The sequence below is a fragment of the Heterocephalus glaber genome, unplaced genomic scaffold, assembly GCF_053883595.1.
Source record: "Heterocephalus glaber isolate CG9 unplaced genomic scaffold, H.glaber_assembly_v1.0 deba00000546, whole genome shotgun sequence".
NCBI lineage: Eukaryota > Metazoa > Chordata > Mammalia > Rodentia > Bathyergidae > Heterocephalus > Heterocephalus glaber.
Window position 1 is genome coordinate 6,813,793 of NW_028258147.1, and position 21,947 is coordinate 6,835,739.

General features: G+C 38.8%; 1 protein-coding gene across 7 annotated transcripts in view; it reads right to left on the bottom strand.

Moving 5' to 3' along the window:
• Positions 1 to 21,947, bottom strand: part of Ahcyl2 (adenosylhomocysteinase like 2) — a 194,622-nt gene that overhangs the window by 36,114 nt on the left and 136,561 nt on the right. For 3 of the 7 annotated variants that reach the window (XM_004856358.4, XM_021237539.2, XM_087204556.1), the window contains 4 exons: positions 16,615 to 16,726; positions 8,305 to 8,448; positions 7,611 to 7,711; positions 29 to 131 (listed from right to left, as the gene is read on the bottom strand). In XM_004856358.4, coding sequence (XP_004856415.1) covers positions 29 to 131; positions 7,611 to 7,711; positions 8,305 to 8,448; positions 16,615 to 16,726 — 460 coding nt within the window. Of the gene's footprint in view, positions 1 to 28; positions 132 to 7,610; positions 7,712 to 8,304; positions 8,449 to 16,614; positions 16,727 to 19,759; positions 21,889 to 21,947 lie in introns of those variants that run through there. The other 4 variants (XM_013076497.3, XM_013076500.3, XM_013076499.3 and 1 more) reach the window with 3 other exon arrangements.

A 21,947-nucleotide genomic window follows, 5' to 3' on the forward strand; every position in this document is an offset into this window, starting at 1 on the left:
AAAGCAAAAGACAAGCAAAAGATCTTACCACTTTCTGCTAGAGCAGCAGCTACTTCATTGAGAGTGGAGTAGATATTGCAGGCAGCCCATCGGCACTGTGCCCCCAGAGCACCCAGAGTTTCCATAAGCACCTGTGTAAAAGACAAGGAAGGAGATGAACACACCTGCACCAAATAATTGGTCAAGAAGATTAAGTCTGTGCATCTGACAGTGAGAAAGTACATCAGTAACAACTTAGGTCAGTGATTTCAAACTGTGCTCTACAAAACCTCTTCAGTATTCTGAGCAGAGGGGAGCATGGGAGGCATTCAATATTCTGGGAGAGGCATGGGAGGAGGCTCCAGCTAAGTGGTATGCTTTTATCCATTTAGCAGATTTGGCCCCTAATAAGATTTAACTAAAGGATTTCAGAGCCAAAATGTTGTATGTTCAAAAAACACTTGCAGTTTTGCTTCTGCTTAGGGTGTAGAAAGCCAGAGCAACTTCCATCCTAACAAGGCTGCATAACCTGCAAAGCTTACTTTACTCCATCAAAGAACTGAAGTCGTAAAGCAACCAAGTGAACTGAACTCCAGAGTAAGTCCTTTAAGGAGAGGAGGAATATCATTTCATCTTTGGCAGGGGAGGGAGGAAGAGGTGGTTGCCATACATGAGGGTAAGAAAAATTAGCTAAAATATAATTAAAGGATAAGTGTGTCATCTGAAATTTCTGGCAGCCTCAGCCAGACACAAGGAGATTTCATACTCACAGGCAGGATCTTTCCCAGGGGCTTCTACCCAGCACTCATAAGACTAGGGGGACTAGCTAGACGTGGAGGAGCATACCTGTAATAACAGCACTCAGGTGGCTGTGAGTTCAAAGCCAGCCTGAACTACATAGCAAGACTGTCTCAAAAAACCAAATCAGGGCCAGGGATTTAGCTCAGTGGTGATGCTGCCTGCCTTGCAAGCACAAGGTTCCGAGTTCGATCCCTGACACCAAAAAAAAAAAAAAAACCAAACCAAAACAAACCCAAAACCAAAAACCACCAGAGGACTGATTGTGGCCACAGCTGGAATAAGCCTGGCATGGTGGTAGATGCCTACAATCCCAGGACTTGGAAGGCTGAGGCAGGAGAGCTACCAAGAGCTCGAGGACAGCCTGGGCTACATGGTGAGTTCCATGCCAGTCTGAACTATATAGCAAGATGCTGTCTCAAAAAAAAAAAAGTAAAAGAGGAAGAGCCACTATAAAACCTGGACACTTCCCTACATTCTTCTCTCCTGGAGTGATAAAAAGATAATTAGAAATTGCATCTGCCATTAGGGACCAGGTAAAGATCCACCACTCCCAGGGAGGGTAGAAGTAAAAGCTCCGCTCCTGGGAGTGGAGCAGGGAATCTTCTTGAGTTCATGACAGTTCACTGATATGAAACAAGGATCTGCTACCTTTTCAGCTCTCCAGAGGGACAGGAAAATACTTTCTGCCCAAGACCCACCTCAAGTGAAAGACAAAATTTGGCTGCTATAGAAAGGAGTCATGAACACTGAAAAAGCCCTGCCTTCAGAGAGGCCTGCCTAACACTGAACCTAACACCGGAGACCCAAGAACCTCACTTGCCCTTACTAAGAGGCTCACCCTGAGACAGCACTTGAGGAGGGAGGCCCCAGTGCCACCCTGTGGCACATATGTGCTAAAGTAGCAGAAAGCTGCAGGTGAAGCAGAAACACTGCAAGATGCCTCTTAGTAACCTCAAATCCTAAGCAATAGCTAAACAGCTTTAGCAATTGCTAAAGGCATGTGAAGCCTACGGTGCATAAGTCCAGCCTATAATGGAGACTGCTACTCAAAGAATTTTAAGACACTGGGGGGGGGGAAAAAACCCCACTGTCTAGAAATACAGTATCAATAGAACCAGACTCTGAGATGTGCCAGATGCTTTATCAGGCAAGAACTTTAAAATAACTATGATTAATATGCTTATGTTAAAAGATCTAGTGAAAGACAGACAACATTCATGGACCAATAAGGAATTTAGGCAGAGAGATAAAAACTATAAAAACAAGTTAAGCCAGGTGTGGTAGTACACAACTGTAATCTTGGTACTTGGGAGACTGAGGCAGGAGCATTGCCATGATTTCAAGGCCATCCTGTGCTACACAGTGAGTTCAAGGCCACCCTGAACTACATAATGAGACTCTGCAACCAACCAACCAACCAACCAACCAATAAATGTCAAATAGAAATGCTAAAAAAGAACAAAAGATTAAAAAATAATGAGTTTAAGAATTCCTTCAACTGTCTTATTAATGAACTCTATGTACTTGAGGAGAGATCAACAGAAATTACCAAGCTGAAATACAGAAAGAAAACGATGGGGAAAAAATCAGAACAGAACATGAAGATATATACGACATTATCAAATGGTCTAACACAAATATAATTGGAGTTCCAGAAGGCAAAGAGGGAGAGAACAAGGCAAAAGAAATACATTAAAGGTTAATGGGTAATTATTTTCCAAAAGTAAAAAAGAGGATCCAGAAATAAAGACAGCTCAAAAGCAAAGAGCACACTAGTGTCCAGATCCACTAAAAGAAATGGCTGATTCTAAGGCTAATGCAAGGAGCATATAAGATAAGCTCACACTATCTCATTCTGGAAGGAAGAAAGTGCTGAAAGAATGAAAGTGACATGTCAAAAGAGAAAGAAGCTACACTGAAGAGGCTCCTCCTTATCAAACTGGGGACAACATGAGCATCAAAGTAATGTTGGTAATGGATTAAACCCATTACGAAAAATAGAAAACAAAAATAAATAAATAAATCAAAGGTTTGATGAACAGGACATTTCAGTTTCATAGTACTCCAAAAAAGTATTAATCACAAAGAGGGAGAATAACTTTCACAGAGGAAAAGCTGGCAGACACCACCTCAGTCAGGGCATCAAGGTGAACATCATCAGTTATGAGACAAACTGAAATCATGTATCCCAGCTGGATTCAATGTGGAAAATGCAGCATCACCTCTCTGACATCTCTACCATAGATGTATCTAATAATAAGGAAGCATCAGAAAAGTCAAAACTGAGGATGTTCTACAAAACAATTCATCTGTAATCTTCAAGACTGTCAAGATCATGAAGGTCAAAGGAAGACTTGAGCAACTGTTGTGGACTAAAGGAGACTGACGAGACAACTAAATCTGATACGACTATGGACTGGATTCTTCTCATAAAAAAACACTTTTAGGGGCTGGGATGTGGTAAAGTACTTGTTTAGTATGTGCGAGGCCCTGGGTTCAACTCCCAGCATCATTTGGAGGGGGGCGGTTCATCCACTGATTTGATCTGAACTTACTTTTACTTCAACATATAAGATGGAGATAGGATTCTCTCTTTGGTTAAAAAACTTTCATTAAAATTTCCTGATGGTGGCTAATTAAGGGTACTGCTAATTTTCATTTTTTAAAATTTGTATTTTCTAAGTGGGCGTGGTGACACATGCCTGCAATCCCAGCTACTTGGGGAGGCTGAGGCAGGAGGAAAGCAAGTTCAAACCCAGCCAGGGAAATTTAGTGAGATGTTATCTCAAAGTAAAAAAAAAAAAAACCCGAAAAGACCTGGCATTCAATCTCCAGTACCCTCTGCCCTAACAAATACTGCATTTTCTAAAATTTCCAAACTAAATAAAAATTCTAATTAAAAATAAAAAACTTGCAAACAACTCTACTGACTTAATTTGTCCAAGGGCACATAGTCAGTTACCAGAAGAACTATTTCTGTTTAAATTTCCAGTTCCCACTAATGTATTTTATCTCATTTTTACCTTCTTGTTTTACTTTTTGCTTTAAAGAATTCCTGAATTCCTTGCTGAGTTTTGTAGCACATGCCTATAATCCCAGCATTTGGGAGGCTAAGCCAGGAGGATCACCGCCAGTTCGAGGCTAGCCTGGACTACATAGTGAGTTCAAGGCCAGCCTAAAGTACATAGTGAGACCTGATTCAAAAGACAAAAACAAAACAAAACAAAAAAAGAATTTCTGAATTCCTACAACTAGGATTCTTAAATGTGTCAAACAATAATAAAATGATATGAAGACATCTTTAAAGCAATATAAGTAAACTAGAAAGAAAAATGATTGAACTAAGAATATAAATATTGTGAGTCAAGGCCAAGCGTGGTAGTACACACCTGTAATCCTAGCATTCTGGGAGGCTGAGGCAGGAGGACCACAAGTTGGAGTCCAGCCTGGACAATTTAGTGACTTAATGAGACCCTGTCTCAAAATAAAAAATAGTAATTATTTATTTATTTATTTATTTATTGGAAAAATAGTAATTTTTTAAAAAGGGCTGGAGGGGCCGGGAATTTAGCGCAGTGGTTGCACCGCCTGCCTTCAAAGTGCAAGGTCCTGAGTTCGATGCCAGGTATCAAAAAAAAAAAAAAAGGGCTGGATAATGTAGCTCAGTGTGAAGGCGCTGGGTTCAACCCCCAATACTGCAAGCAAACAAACAAACAAAGAAAAAAATAAATAAACAAAGACCAGAAAAGCTGTGAGTCAAGACCTGTGGCTATTAGGGCTCAAAAACCAGTGAAGGCAGGCAGAAGCAGGAGAGGATAGATGTCAGAAGCTCGTTTAACTTGACTTCAAATCATCATTTTGAAGGAGCAGCAACAGAATCAGATTAGAAGTATGATAACACATATAAAATATATAAATTCATATTTATTAGAAACATGGACAGGAAACCATTAACTATTTCTGGAGCACAGAAGTTTGAGAGAATTTTGCTTTCTATCTTATATGTAGCGGTGATGTCTGAATATTGTAAAATGAACATGTACTCAAAAAACAAAAAATAGAGACTAAAAACAAAAGAAAGCAAACCACTTTTGTAATTTTTTTAAGGAAAAAGAATTGTAGGGTAGAAACATTAAACTTGACAGTGGTTAATTCATTCAGGAAAAAATAGAGGGAGAGCTCTGAAGGGTGGAAATGTTCCGTGAGCCTAGGGATAACAACAAACTAGATATAACTTAGCAACATGAGACAGCAGAGAAGCACTTACTATTTTAAGCCACCACACTCAAGTCTCACATCCTTGACTGAGGAGGCCCAAAAAAGGTTTCAAGAGTATTTCAGCTTTGCTTCATGAGTTTGTAGCTCCAAAAAGAGATAGCTATTCAATTTATTATATTAATTTTGGGCAGTTTCGGTACTTTTTTCCTCAGAGAACATATAACCCAAAAAGTCTCAGAGTAATGACAAAAGCTATTTGTGTCTTCAGGAATCTCTACTGTCCTTAATCAGGAGTGTGACCACATAATATGTGATACAGGAGAGACAATCTTCTGAAAGCCAACCATACAGATGACTCAGATCTTATAAATCCAGTAAAAGATTTCAGGCCTTTTTTTTGATACCAGGGATCAAACTCAGGATCTTGCACTTGTGAGGCAGGTGGAACCACTGAGTAAATCCCCGGCCCACAGAACATTTTTCAATACACCAATTTCCGTGGAGTGGTCTCAATATGGTTGGCAACTCAATATCGCATCGTTGATGATGACTTAAAAGAGATTTTACGAGGGAGTGGGAGCGGTGGTGGTGGTGACACCTGTAATGTCAGCACTCTGGGAGACTAAGACAGGAGGATCATAAGTTTGAGCCCAGCCTAGGCAACTTAGTAAGGAAGAGGCCCTACCTCAAAAAAAGACTGGAGATGCAGCTTAGTGCTAATAAGGCCCTGGGTTCAATCCCCAGTACTGGGGGTGAGGGAAGAGATTTGGAACATTGTGGGGGACATTTTTGGTTGTCATAATGATTGGGAGGGTGCTATTGGCATTTAGTGGGCAAGGTCAGGGATCTGGACATTCTGGAAATATAGTAGAGCTGCTTACAACAAAAAACTATGCTAGCCAGATGCAGTGGTGCATGCCTGTAATCCCAGTACTTGGGAGGCTGGGGCAAGAGGATCGCCACGAGTTCAAGCCCAGCCTGAACAAGTCTTTTTTTTTGGAACTGGGGATTGAACTCGGGTCCTTGTGCTTCCGCAGCAGGCGGCGAAACCACTGAGCTAAATCCCAGGCCCAAGCCCAGCCTGAACTACACAGTGAGACCCTGTATCAAGTAAACAAACAATGCCAATTTGCTATAATTTTCTAATGTCCCAGAGGAAGTTCACATGGATGAAAAATTATAATTATCTGAGCTTAGCATCTAATTCTACCTTATACATACCTTATACATTAACAAAATTATTTTTATAGTTTTTTTAAAAATTCAAAATAAAGTTTTTCCAGGAATGCAACAATTCTGTAAATCAAAAGAAAACTCATACTTTCCACTGTTGTTGTTGTTATTCAGAAATTTTCTGAGTTTACTATTTTACTATTTTTAGAAAAATCATGTACTTTGGTAATGCTGGAACTAATAATACATCTGATGCTCTGGAACTAATAATACATTTCCTTCTATCTGCACTTACAGCATTCTCATTCATGCTCTAAGGACAAATATTTCACTATCCTACTACTGTTGGGCCCAAGCATTTATATTGAAATTTTTTAATAAATGACTTTCCTTTTATTCCTCCCTCATATTTCAGTTAAGATTTTGTTTATTTTTAAGAAATTACATGTAGCCAGGTATGGTGATGCACACCTGTAATGCTAGCACTTTGCAAGACTGAGTCAGGATGTTTATACAGCCTGGGCAGTTTAGGGGCTTAGGGTGTAACTCAGTGTGAAGGCCCTGGGTCCAATCCTGGCTACCACTACCACACACACAAAATTACATATATGTAGGTATGTTATAGCTCAATTTCATTAATTCAGGAATGCTGAAAAACTTTTAAAAAATTTAAAAGGAGATGGTAAATCTGCTAAGGATGGGAATCATTAGTCTAAACCAATCATGGTAATTCTGGTCTCTTGCCAGAACTGGTGGAGCACAGGCATGTGATCCAATTCTGCTGAATGAGACACGATGGAGTATCCTGGAGACATATGGGAAAGGCTTTCTTACTCTTGGGAGGGAGGAAGAAATGACCTATCTTTTTCATGTCAGTTTGTAATAACCAGAGTAGCTATAACCACCTTACAATCAGCTTGAGGATAAAGTAAGCACACTATGGAGAGAGCTCCAAGAAGTCACAGAGAAAGGAAATGTAAGTCCTGAGAAACTTCACCTGAAGCCTGCCTTCCTGCTGGACTTTTAGCTACAGAATGTAATATGTTCCTTTATGTGTAAGTCAGGTGGAATCCGGTTTTTCTCTTATTTGCAGCTGAAAGCAGCTTAACACACAAGGTTGCCTTGTAGAAATGATACTGGAAGGGAAGATCAGGGGAAGCAAGCAAAGTATGTGCTCACTTACATTGTTATACTGGTATTCAAATCTTCATTGTGAGATCTACTAGCTGTATAACGTTGGACAGATTACTTAAGCTCCCTGAACCTCGGGTTTCTCATCTACAAAATGGAAAGCGAATACCTGCTTCACATGGTGTTTCGAGAATTAATGAAGTAATACTTCTTCAGCTGTTAACTGAGTGCTGGCATATTATAAGCACTCAATATCTGGTGGCAATTATTAACTATTGTTATTAAGAGGAAAAAGGAAAAGGACTCACAGCAGTCTGAGCAGTAATGTGTGTACAACCCACAATTTTGGCTCCAGCCAAAGGCTTTTCTCCTTGAGCTCTCTTCCTCAAAGCCATCAGTGCAGGCATTTCTGAAAAGGCCCAATACAAACACAGCAATATTAGAAAGGAGGGAATAAGAGATAAAGGAATAAATAGAAAAACTTACTCTCTTTGGTTAAGATCCTTTTCTGTTGGACTAGGTTTCTCAAGAGATGAAGACAATAAACCTTAATTTTCTTTTTTAAAAAAATTAATTTCATTGATGCATTTTAGGTATACAATATAATGACATTCATCATTGGAGATTTGTACCTTTACAAAATATAACTTGATTCTTACTTTTTTCCCCCTTTCCCTGCCCTCCCTTCAACCCCTCCACCCCTCCCTATTTAAAAAGACTTTGTTTCCAGTTTTTTCACTGAATTTTCTTTTATTAGGGAGCCTGAGGCAAATGCTCCAGGGTTCTGATGCCCTATATGCCTGTCCTGCTTAGGGGTTCCTTCTAGACTAGCAGACTTCATTTCCTTATAGTGTTTCCTGAGCTCAGACTCTTTTGTTAAAAGCATTCTTCAGTGCCACCCTGAAATTTCACCAGCTACCACAGCCTGGATGTATAAAGGGATTAACATGGACAAAAAGACACAGGCCAACTAGAGAAGGAAAAGATGCCTGCGTTCTTTACCTTGTTCGGCAATTTCAATTTCTCTCCGTCCAAACTCCGCCTGCTTGATGTTCTTGACACAGAAGTCACTGCTTCCCTTTGAGTTCTTCTGCTGCTTGTCCCTGGGGGATGTCTCATCATCAGAGCTATCTGTATATGAAGCCGCTGGAATAACAGAGGAAAGACTCAGAGGGAAAACTGGCTTCTTTGAAGATTCCAAACTATAGAGGAAACTGAGGCTTCTCTAGTCTAAGCTCTGTATGAATTTAAGTGTTTTTTTTTTTTTTAGTACTGGGGATAGAACTCAGGACCTTGCGCTTGTGAGACAGGCAGCGGCCCCTCTGTATGAATTTATACCTCTGGGAAGCATCTAAATGGAACCATGGTGCTGTTCCAAGCATCTCCTATGGAAAGTGCTATCCACAGGTCAGAAAGGGGAAGCTGAGGGCCGAGGATGTAGTTCAGTGGCACCACACCTGCCTTGCAAGCACAAGGTCCTGAGTTTGATCCTCGGTACCAAAAAAAAAAGAAAGAAAGAAAAGGGAAGCTGATAGAAGTGGACAATGATATTCTCCCTATACAGCATTGGGCTAGAATCTAAGGCTAACTTTATTTTCAGAACATTCATTGACTCTGCAATGAATGAATGAATGAATGAATGAATAATTTAAGAAGCTGTTACATCATGGCAGTAACAGGTTTTAAAAATTCCTAATATTAAGACAGTGGTCATTGACTTATGGGTTTCGGGGAGGCCAGCTACCTTCCTCTGTCTGCTGTTTAAATGCCTGATGTGATTTTGTATTAGCACAATAACTGAACAGATAAGACCTAGAAAATAAGGAATGCAAGGGAAAGTAATTAAAATCACACAAAAACTGTTTGTCTGATACAACAGAAGTTTCTTTTTCCGGACTGACTCTGATGAGGCTGAACTATGCCTGCAGATCCAATTAGACATTGAAAATGAAATAAATATTCAATGTGGTCTCCCTTCTTCCTGGTCTCAGTAGGTTTTGCATTAGGCATTTTCGATTCCCAAAGCAGAGAATAAATCCTCTTTTATAAAGTAAAACGCTCTGGCAACTAATCCATTTAGCAATATATACTAGAGAGTGATAGGTCCAAGACTTCTAATTGTGGCCAATGGTAGCTGCTGTTACTGCTATTCATGTTCAGCTAAAGTCTTTTTATTCTTCATATAATTCTGTAGTTGCTAATTATTTGTTGGATGACAATACAATTTCCTTCCTTCATTTATATTTTAAGTTTTAGAGCTAGTTCCTCCTAACTCACAGTTTTAGGGGGAATGGGGAATATAAAGCACTATCTATAAAGCATTTTACATCTCTCAATGGGATGAGAAGTACTGTCATCACTTCATTCCCCACCCCACCTCCTATACTGGGGATTAAACTGAGTTTTTGCACATTCCCAGTACCCCCATCCCCCCACCCCATACCAGATATTGAACTCAGGACCTTGTTCTTGTAAGGCAGGCACAGTGCCACTGAGCTAAATCCCTGGACCCCCAGTACTTTATTTTTTGAGAGAGGGTCTCACTGAGTCACTAAGCTGCCCAGGCTTGGCTGAAACTTGGGATCTTCCTGCCTCAGCTTCCCAGAGTGCTGGGATAACAGGCGTGTCCCACTATGCCTAGCCTGCCATCACTTTCAAGGGGTGAAAGCTGCAAAAGCCAGAGCTCTTCGGGTCTATGGTGCTCTGATCTACTTACTTCAAGAGAATTAAGGCATTTCTAGGATTTCTTAGCAGGGGTCTGTCTCTGGGGGTGCTGTGAAAGGCAAGTCTGACCTTGTCTAGTTATTCAAGCGTGGCACTAAACACTTATTGGGGCAGCAGGGGCTTGACGATCTCTGGAACTGGAAAACCGCCCTGGAACAAAGTCCTAACACGAGGCCACAAGAATGAACACCAGCACCAGGGGAGGTACGGGAATTAGTAAACCCCCAAAGGGACTTTTGTTCTTGAAAGGAGCTAATCTGTACAAAAAGTTTCTGGTTCCCCTCCTAGGGTGAGTGAGAGATCAAAGTACTTCTGGCAACAGAGCCTAGCAACAGCTTTCTGGGCAGTCATCTGTTTCACTAATCAATATTCTGATACAGCTTAGGAGTTAGAGGAGTAGGGCAACCATACTTTCCCACCTGCCAGAAGAAAGGTAACAGCCTTTCTGATCCAAATTTGCAAAGAAAGTGCTTTGGAAGAAATATTCAGAATATTTTGTAATTTCAAATCTTTTTCCAGAGCCATGATTTTTACATTCCCCATTAGTCATTTAAATATTACTTTGAACTCAGGCTGACTTTGATTGAAGTCTCAATCTCTGTTTCTTTGTGGAGAGATGACAGCACAGCCTATTTAATAGGGCTGTTAACTTATTCATGCAGCCACTCACACTTGCAGTTGTTCATTTAATAAACTTTAATCAATGTCAGATATTGACGATCCTTACCTTCATGGAGTTTTCAGTTTAGTAGGTGAGCCAGATATGAAAGAACTAATTATAAAATTAGTTATGTAGAGGTTTTTTTTTTTTCTAATACAGTTGTAATGTGTGCTATGAAGCAGAAATCAGAATGCTTAAGACTATATAGCAACTTGTCAGGGCTGTTCAGTGGGAGACCACTTTCCTAGTATGCACAAGGCCCTGGGTTTCATCCCTAGTACTCAAGAAACAAATAAACAAAACAAAAAACTTATTAGAAATTGTTGAGATACAGGTTATGTCCCCCCTGACTTCTGAACATTCGAGCTGCAAACTCGAATGGACCTCACATTATGAACACTGGTAGGTGGGAACAAATCCTTAAGTAACTCACGTGTCTGCTGGACATTGTCACAGTTGTGCTGCTGTGTGCTTACTGTACAGTGTGATAGTGTACAGTATTTCTGTGTGGGTGTGTGTTTTGGGTTTTTTTATGCTTTACATTGCATATTTGTATCAAAAGTGTTTAAGACTCACATTGTTGAATTTACGAATGAACCTGACTTACAAACATTCTCCTGGAATGGAACTCATTCGTAAATTGGGGACTTACTGAATTATAAAATGGTTAGTACAATGCATGCCACATAGTAATTAAGCATTCAATAAATGATGCCTGATATCATTACTTAGCTTTGGGTATATTATAAATTTAGTACTAGATGTAACATCTCAGCTTTAGGATTTTGAATGGGAAAAGAATGACATATATAGAAAATTACTTAGCAATTTCTTTTTTTTTCTACTTCCATCATCTCCTACTAATCTACTAAAGCAGCAGGTGGTTGGCTGGCAGTGATTAAAAAGGTTGAGACTGGAGCCCTAAATACCCAGAATAGCACTCCCTTTCTATGCCACTTTACTTCTACCCTCCTATGTCCTTTATTTTCTAAGGATAAGTTGGGGCAGAGGGTGGGGGAAACAAAAAGCAAAAGTAAATTAAACAAAAAAACTTTCTCTTAAGAGAAGCACTTCAATTTTTTTTTTTTGTTTGAGTTGGTTTTTTCTTTTTCCATTTCAAAGGACAAAATTGTTTATACACACACTTTCCTATTCTAAAAGCTGAAAAAAATAGCACTGTACTTTTTTAATGGTAGTCAATTTGTCATACTTAGTTCAACCAATGTTTTTCTTTGAGCCAAAATAGATTTCTCAAAGAATCTTTTATAAAGAGCTGTTGTTAGGTAAGAACCAAAAGTAGCAACTGTGTAGACTGTACTAATATGGGGGTGCAACATGGCTGACAGATCCAAACCAAAAGAATGTGTTATTTTTGCAAACACGATTATCCTTGAAAGAGCATAACATTTATCCATTTATTTTTTGAATTCAGTTATTCATTTATTTTTTGAATTCACATTTCTGCTACTATATTTAAGGTAGCACATCCAGGGGCTAGGGATGTTGCTCAGTGGTAGAGCGCTTGCCTACCATGTACAAGGCCCTGGGTTCCATCTCCAAAACTGCAAAAATAAATGTACACATATATAATAAAATAAATTAATAAAGGTGTGGCTAGTGAAGTCTAACCAGTCCGGCTCTAAGGGGCACAGGGCACAGGCACAGGGGTTATGGTTCAATAGTAGAGCACTTGCCTAACATGCACAAGGCCTTGGGTTCTATCCCCAGCATTGCAAAAATAAAAATTCAAAATAAAGTAGCACATTCATGAAAATAATTGAGACAACATTAAGGTTCTTCCTATGAAAATTTAGGGAAACCCAACACCTATGTATACACATGCTGGAACAGTTTCCAAAGTATTTGGAATTGTTAGCATACTCTGAAGCCCAGAGTCATAATTTCATTAAAAATGAACCATCAGTAAACTACTATAGTAGCTCTAGCATCACCCCTAATTGGTCTAATGATCATTTTTCAATTTATCCAAATGTAAAATGTGCAATATGATAGAACCACTCTCTCCTCAAGCTCACCTTTTCCCCTTGCTACCACCAGAAAAATCTTTTAAGTAAATGAGCTAACAGTCAGAAACGGTTGTCTCTAGGTAGAAATTTTACTATGAGATGTTCTCTTGTTTTGTGATTTTCCAGAATTAAAACACAACTCAATGAAATATTAATTCACAAGCTACTACATAAAACATGCATATACATGTTCTATGGCTCACACTTGATTGAGTTGGCCTTATCTCCCATCTGCTGTGATACTATGGGTTATTGCTAGAATAGCAGTCAGAATTCTGGTTGAATTAGTTTTACTAAATTACTGTAAGTCAGGCAGCTCCTCTTGGGCCCAATCTATTTATTTGGTAATGGAGATTATAGTAGGAACCCATGTCTCAGTGTGCAGATTTCACTGATGAATAACACTTTAAATATATGTGGAAAGCTGTGTTAGCAATGAAAACACAAACAAAGCTATGTCATTTGGAAAAATTTGAAGATATCTCAAACTTTATAAAGCACCAAACATGCATATGGATCTTCTGTCTTCCCTCCTTAACCTTTTTTTTTTTTTTTGGTACTGGGGATCAAACTCGGGTCCTTGCACTTGGGAGGCAGGCGGCGGAACCACTGAGCTAAATCCCTGGCCCACCTTCCTCATCCTTAACCACAAAGACAGCTTTTTTAGAAATAAATCTCTGAGGGCCAGGGATTTAGCTCAGTGGTTCCGCCGCCTGCCTCCCAAGCGCAAGGACCCGAGTTTGATCCCCAGTACCAAAAAAGAAAAAAAAAAAAGGGAAATAGAAATATATCTCTGAGAATGATCTGACTTTGAAGAAAAGACTCTTCTGTTCATTTGTTTTCTTATGTTTTTTGCTTAAAGAAAATGTTTTTAGGAGCTTATTTCTTGTAAAAGAATTTTAGGAATTAATGCAGCCTTTTTGAATCTAGGTTACCCTAGAATTAAGTCCCAAAGCTTTGAAGGAACTATTGTAGAATTAACTTCTCTCCCCCACATTTAGAAAGGAATTAATAATGCACCATCTTATCAAATCATTATCAAATCTTTGTCTGTTCTGCAATGCAGGTGAGAACCTTGGTTCCTAAATGTCAACACTAGAATCATTAGGAAGAAAGAGGGGCCCATTGCTTATTTAAGCCTCCAGGTAGGTTAAGCAAAACAAGTACTGTGGACAAGAAGGTATCTATATGAACTGCTTATTATAACTCTGACAGGTATCATACACACAGATATATACATACATATATATATATATATATATATATATAAACCTTCTGTCTGTTTACATATATAGAATGTATCACAAACATAAACAGTATATAAAGTATATTAAGGGTGTCTCTGGGGCTAGGGGAATAGTTCAGTGGTGACCACTTGCTTAGCATGTGTAAGGCCCTGGGTTCTATCCCCAGTGCTGGGTGATGCTAGGGCAAAGGCCTGACCTGATTTATTTTAGAAGAATGAATTGGCTTCAAAAGTTGGGAAAGCCTCAAGATGGGAAAGGCTGAAACTCAGGAGATCAATTTTTAAGACATGGAGGGTTTTGGGTTGGGGATTTAGCTCAGTGGTTTCGCCGCCTGCTGCGCAAGCGCAAGAACCCGAGTTCGATCCCCAGTACCAAAAAAAAAAAGACATGGAAGGTTTTAGATATCAATAAAATCTAAAACATTTAGGACTGAGAGGGCAGTTGAATATAGGAATGTAATGTATAGGGAGAAGAATTGAGTAGAAAATAAGAGAATCAAACACTAATACACAGCATATAAAACTGAATGACTTTACTTAGGGAGAGAGTAAATAAACAAAAAAGGGAAAAGTCCAAGGGTCAGTTTTTGTGATTCCTCAATGTTAACTTCCATAGTTATTTAAATTATAATACATGCTGAAAATGGGCCTAAAGTTCCTATCAATATGCATTTGTATATCAGCCCTGAGTCAATTCTAGTAGTCCTTGCTTTTCAATCAGTGGGCACAACATCTTTCTGTCCCACTTCATATAATTTCCCACTGTCTTTGTTATGAGTGTGTGTGATGTAAGCTTTTCCAGGTTCACATAACAATTCATACATGGATCAGACATTAGAAACTAGGGCTTGTCTAACTCCCAGTACAAGAAGCAAGACAGTAGGTATCTCCATTGAGAATTTATTTAAAAGGGCTTTTCAACTGTTTGTGTGAAGGTAACAAAACAAAAAAAATAACCACCAATAAAAGAGCCAACTGTGTGTGTGTGTGTGTGTGTGTGTGTAGGGTTGATATAGCTGCTTTAAGCAAATATCTTAGATTTCATTTAAAAGTACTGAGTTTATGGAGCCAACACTTCTTGCAGATTAGGCTATATCATATTTGGAATATTATGTACATAGATATAATATTTTAAGAAGATACCTAATCTGGAATGCATCTAGATGAGCATAATGTAGGATAGCAGAATGCCTCAAAAATCAGACAATCAAAAAGGCTTTTATTTCTAAGTAAACTCTTTCCAGGGATTATATAAGACCTTATCAGATGATAAATAACAAGATAAAGCAAAGAGCAACCTATCATCTAAAATACCAGCAAAGACACCAGGTGGGCATTTGCCAGGGATGTCACAGAGATAATTCCAGCAGCCAGTAAATTATAAGATCTTTTCTACTGCCAGGCTGTTTTGATTATCACTGTTAAATTTAATATTTTTAAATGGATATATTAGGTCCACAATTTCTGACTTATAAAAATGGCTAGCTACCTTTCTTTTCTTTTCCCTTTTTCTCTTTCTCCCTTCCTCCCTCCCTCCTTTCCCTCCTTCCTTCTCTGACTTCTTTCCTGCTTTCCTTCTTGGTTCTCTTTATCTCACCCAGGGGCACTCTACCACTGGGCTATGCTCCCTGCAATTTTTTGAGTCAGGGTCTTACTAAATTGCCCAGGCTGGCTTTGAACTTCTGATCCTCCTACCTCAGCCTCCCAAGTAGCTGATTACAGGGGTGTACCACCATACCCAGCTAAAAATGGCAACTTCATATGCTTCAATCTAAAATCTATATGTTCACTTAGGAACCAAGGGCATGCATCGCCTACATTCTTCTAGGTACTGGGATATTTTGTAAGTACTCTCTCTGCATAGGGGGGTTGGGCAGGAAGGCAGGCATTGGCTTCCTCTGCAGGAATACAGTTGGATACATGGATCTAGTTATATAGGGAAAAGATTGAGCTTGAGTTAAAATTTAGCATCATTACTATTAAGTATTAATCTTTAGATAATATGCACTAACTCATAAACCTAAAAGGTTCAACTCACATTTTCACAGTTATGGCTTTCAGAGTTATTGTAACCATTTTATAAATTTTCGACACTGTTTATTTCACCAGAATAGGACAGATATAAAATTCCCTATTTTTAGATAAAAATCCATAGGAATTTATGTCATATGCCTTATATTATGCACAATTATGGTACAGAGAAAGTAAAAAGAGAAAATAAAAAGTAGTTAAATAACAAATCTATTCAAACTAAATGCTACAGCTTCTCAAAAAATTGTTCTTTTTTGTTTGTTTTTTGAGACAGAGCCTCATTATGTAGTTCAGCTGGCCTTGAACCCACTCTGTAGCCCAGGCTGGCCTTGAACTTGCTGCAATCCTTCTGCCTTGGTCTCTTGAGTGCTGGAACTATAGGCATGTGCCATCATGCCCAACTCTAAGCAATCTTTCTTTTCTTTTTTTTGTATTTTTTGGTTCCGGAGATTGAACTCGGGACCTTGCGGTTGTGAGGCAGGCAGCGGAATCACTGAGCTAAATCCCCAGCCCAACTCAAAGTATTTTTTCAATGAAAAGGCTTAATCAAGCATAATTAGCCTTGGATCAATGGGAGGGTCTGTTGATCACACCTTTTAGCCTTGACACATGGCAGCACTCACCTGAGCTGTAGCTGTCAGTAGATGACTGGGAAATGGAACGAGACAGAGAGCGACGTCCAATTTTGGTGGGACGTTTATTGAATTCTTGCTTCTGGTCAGCAAACTGGATCTGCTAAGAAAAAGAACTCTGGTTATTTAAAGGAAAAGAACTTCAATTTTGAGACACCAACTCAAAGCCTGCATTATCATAGGCTTTTATTTTCCCATGCAGTTGATCTGAATGTACTAATCCATATTTGGAATATTAAGACTCTTCAGAGAGAAGAGTAATTCTTCATTCTTCACCTACTGTGTTTATATTCAATTTAAATCTTTGATCCACTCTCTGACAATATCCTTTTTACAATAAAATTATGACCAAAAAAAGGGAGAAAGAGATGTTTTAGTTTGAATTAATTTTTAAGGTAGTCAATCATATTCAGAAACTTTGCATGGCTTCACAAAAAATTAAAGTTGGAAAGAATCTTTGAAAATGTATGTACATCCACAATCTTCATATATTTAGAAAACTGTAAGGTATAGAAAAGCAAAATGACTTGCTTTCAGGTTTCAAGATTCTTAGGAAATGGTTTGGTATATTAATTTTGAAAAAGGCTTTTCATTCAGACAGAACATCCTGGAATTGCACCAAAATCCTGGTAATGCTACTCATAGCTGTTTGATGTTAATCAAGTGAGCATCATTTTCTCATAAATACAACAGAGATAAAAGCATCTACCTTACAGGTTTTAGAGAGGGTTCAATGGCACAATGCGTATAAATGATAAAACACAGGAGGGGATTCAGTAAATTCACTCCCCATTCTCATACCTCTACACTTCAGTGTTCTTCTAACTCTTACAGGCAGCTGCCTTAATTTATTAGACTTTCTAAAATGTATTAGTTACCTTTCTGGTATTAGTAAATAAATATTAATTTATTATTTTTATGTTTGATATCAAAAATACCTAGAAGCCACAAACTTGCTCACTTATTAACTATAACATAACAATTATAGAAAGAGTAGATGACTGAACTGAATAAACCTCAGGTCATATTCTGTAGGCTGCCTTTGGACAATATCTCATAATGACTTTCTTACAATTTTATCTCTATCTCTTGCAGCTGAAGGTTCCCAGCTGACACTTTATAATAATGTATAAATCAAAGCCATATCATTTATTGAGTTGATAACTTTTTCTTTCCCTAATTGCATGCATAATTGTTTAGATTACTCTTCTGGATCAAAGGTGGCTCAGAGGAAGGTCTACTGAAAAGGATCAAAGATTTGACAACTAATTTTATCATCTTCAATGATAAAAAGATAGATCCTTGATGGACAAAACACAGATACAGCATACCAGAATGAAAGCAGCAACTGAAAACAGCTACACTTCCTGCAGTTAGAGGTAGCTTCTGAGCCATCTGAGTACTGAAACAAGGGGACCAATGCCAAATTGAATTAGCTTAGTATTCATTGTCTCTTAGGGGAAATCACAGCATCTCCATAGCCATAACAACAAATAAAGTCTGCATAGTGCTTCAGAGCTTGCAAGTTATTTTCAGCAATAGAAATATTCGTTGGATTAGAAGCTCATTGCAAAATGAAAAATGACAAATTTGATTATTGTGCTAAAGTAGCAATTTATTACAAAAGGATAAAGAGCTTTTTCTATGTACTCTCATGAGATGCACATGAACTTTCATGTGCTTCTCCTCGTACAGAATTCATAACACAGAATATAACTATCCATCTACCTGTCTCTCCATACATTACAGGCTCCATAAAGGCAAGGGGCAGGGTGGGTACCTTATTCACCTTATATCCTCTGACACAAAGGCCTCACATATCCTAGGCACTCAATCATGTGTTGAACTCATGAACCTGAAGTTGCTTATTCTATCTTTAGTTTGTACCTGGTTAAATATTAAGTAAACATATGCCAAGTCTAAAAAAACAAACAAACAAACAAAAAAACATACACCAAGTCTAAAATTAAAGTAATTTTTAAGGACAAGAAAAGATGGAAAAGTGAAGGAGAGGGTGGGAAGCTGGGGAGGTGGATAGGAGACAGGCTCAAAACTGGAGTTCAATTTACCAATCTTGTTCACTATAGTCACACGTCCTTATTCTAGGAAAAGAATAATAATTGCCTTTCCAAAGCCCACACTGAGTCACTAACTTCAGTAGTGCCTCCTTAAAAAAAAAAAAAAAAAAGACCCCAGACAAACCCTGCCTCCAATATATAACACACCCCAAGCACCAGCATACAATCACATATGTACACACTTGAGCACACATGCACATACATACACCACTAGAGGGGGCCACTCCCATTCTCTACATTTGTAGGACTAGGATGAGTCCATATCTATTTACTCCAGTAACATCAAGACATATAGACACCTGCATTGCCATCTCAAACCAGTTTCCCTAAGCCAGTGATGGTAAACCTTTTAGAGATTTCAATGATACAAATAGTCCACTGCAGCATGCGTGCCATAGCTTTGTCACCATTGCCCTAAGCTGAGCTCCCTTCTCTATGGTTTATTTTGCTTAGAGTAATCCCTTCACTTAGGACAAGTTCAGGCTATCTTTTGGCATAAAAGAACAGGCTGCGCAGGCTTTCTGCATTTAGAACACAGGGTTCTTGCTTACTGGTTACATGACGAATTCAAGTTTCTTTAAAACAGAGGAACATTAGAGAAAGACTAACAACTTACAAATAGTAAGTTATACAATTTTCCCAAGAAATGCTTATCTTTCACTAATAACCAGAAAATGAGTTAAATGGATCATCCTTGGTGCTCACTACCCTTCAGAGTTTAAGTACCATTATATTCTTCACTCAAAAGTCTATTTTGTAATACAATGATCTGCCCACCCCAGTTGTGATACCTTGACAGATTCTACCCGACTTTCCTACCTTGTCTGAAACCAGAGTCCTTTCAAGTAACCTTCCTTTTCCATCTCAGACAGCGCTGCCTAATGCCAAAAGGAATCAAAGCAAGAGAGGGAAAGAGGCTGCTAAGAGAGGGGTAGCTCCCCATGAGCCACAGGGAGGAATGAAAGCAGGACAAGAGGGTAAGGACAGAATAAGCAGCTGGCCTTGGACAATAATAGCCACAGCAGCAGCAAGACTGGTAAATAAGAGCTTAGCCTCACCTGGGCTTTAATCCCAGAGTTGCCACTGACAATGTATTTCTTCTTGCTGCTCAGCATAGTGACATTACCAGCCCTACTGCCACCTCTTTAGTCCAGGGACCCTTGTGGCCAGGCCTTTAAACTTTCCTCATCAGCAATTCTGTTGGCTCTGGTTCCAGCTAGCTTTTTTCTTTTCTTTCTTTCTTTCTTTTTTTTTTTTTTGAAGGGGGGCTATCTATCCTTCCTTGAAATCTCTGAAGCAGCTCCAACAACCCCTTCAGCAGCAGAGTCCTAATTTAATAAGGCAGTTCTGTTAGTGGCTCATTAGCCATTCCTAATTTTGGTAGCCGTTTTGGTTTTATTATTTTTTTTCCTAAACACCTAATTACATGGATCCTCTGACCTCTAAACCTTAACAAGTCCCTTGACAAGGCCCGACTTGCACACGCATACAATAGCTTATTTATATAACTAGTGGACTTTTTTGCCTGCTATAATTAACTTGCTAATTAGGTCCCTTTTTAACCTTACCTCCTCCTTTTCTGAGTCAGATGATTTTGGTTAACCTAGTCTCATTAGAAAAAAAAAATTAACTAAAAAGCCACTAAAACAATAAGGGAATTTATTAAGAAAATAAAAAAAATTAATTGTGCCAAGTGCTCATGCAGCCCTTTCCTGTACTATGTTCCTTAGATTAGCCAGACATGGGACAGTGGTTTCAGCTCTAAAACAAAGGAAATCAACTTTCTGGTTCTGTTTCTTTATGTGTGTGTGTGTGGGGGGGGTGTTACTGGAGATTGAATCCAGGGCCTTTGCACTGAGCAACACCCCCAGCCCTTTTAACCCTTTAAAATTTTTTTATTTTGAGATAGGGACTAAGTTGCCCAGTATGGTCTCAAACTTTTGATCTTTCTCCCTTAGTTCTGGGATTACACACACACACACACACACACACACACACACACACACACACACACAGAGTTACTGATTTGGCAATGAGTGACCTACTTCGCTCTTTTCAAAACGTGTGTTTCCTAGAAGGTATGACTACAAAGGACAGTTTCTTATCTCAGAGTTCCCAAAATCACAAAAACCTTATTACATGCCAAGTAAAGATTCAAACAAAAGTGAAAAGAATCACATTACTATTGATGTGCAGATTTCTCAATGGGAACCCAGTGAGTACAAAACCTACATTGGACTGTCTGCTATAGGGATAGGGTGGGAAGTGATATAAATTTTTCAGAGAGAGAGAGGGAGAGAAGGAAAGAGATGGGCTGTTCATTAAATGCAAGAAAATCTGAGGGTAAGATCATATTGCATAGTGTTTACTGATTTCTCTGGAAGAAGAGAAGGTGAAGAGAACTAATATTTATTAAGTGCCTACATGCATAGCCCCGAATACATGTTACTTCTATTAACCTGTACAAGAAAGAAGTAGACATTATTATCCTCATTTGACAAAACAAGGCAGAGCATTTCTGAAAGAAAAAATGGTTTACCTGAGGTTTCACAGCAAGTAAGTGATGCACTGGAATTTGAGTTAGTATTATGTCAAAGCTGAAGCTCTTTCCACTATACTGCACCTTAATACTAATCAGAAGAACAAAGAATTCCCCAATTTATCTTTAAATTCACTTAATTTAAAATTCCTCTAAATTTACTTTCTTATCATTGGGTCTCAAAAATTACTACTCAGATGATCTTAGCGCCTGATCAAACCACAATTCTGAAAGAGTTAACCATGTAAGAATTAGAACTCTTATAGCTGAGTGTGATGGTGCACAACTGTAATCCCAGAATTCTGGGAGGTTCAGGAAAGAGGATCAAGAGTATGAGGCCAGCCTAGACTACACAGCAGACCCTGTCTCAAAACAACAACAATAACAACAGAACTGCAACCCTTTAATTGGCAACTTTGCCCAAATGCCACTACCAAAAAGTGGAAGCAGAAATTAACTGAACTCGAATACTGATGTTCACCATTACCTGTGATAATCTTGATCTTTTACAGTTTCACCAAGTGAGAAAAACCAATATTTTCCTACTTGTTTGATGAATCTCTAAGCCTCTGCTCCTCCTCACATGCTAAGCTGGTTCTTTGCTTTTCTTACTCAGATAAGGAGGAATCTTCTGGTCCAATGGCTTAATCCCTAGACCTCAGCCAGAGGGAGTTGCAGATTTTTATCACATAAACCAGATGCCACTT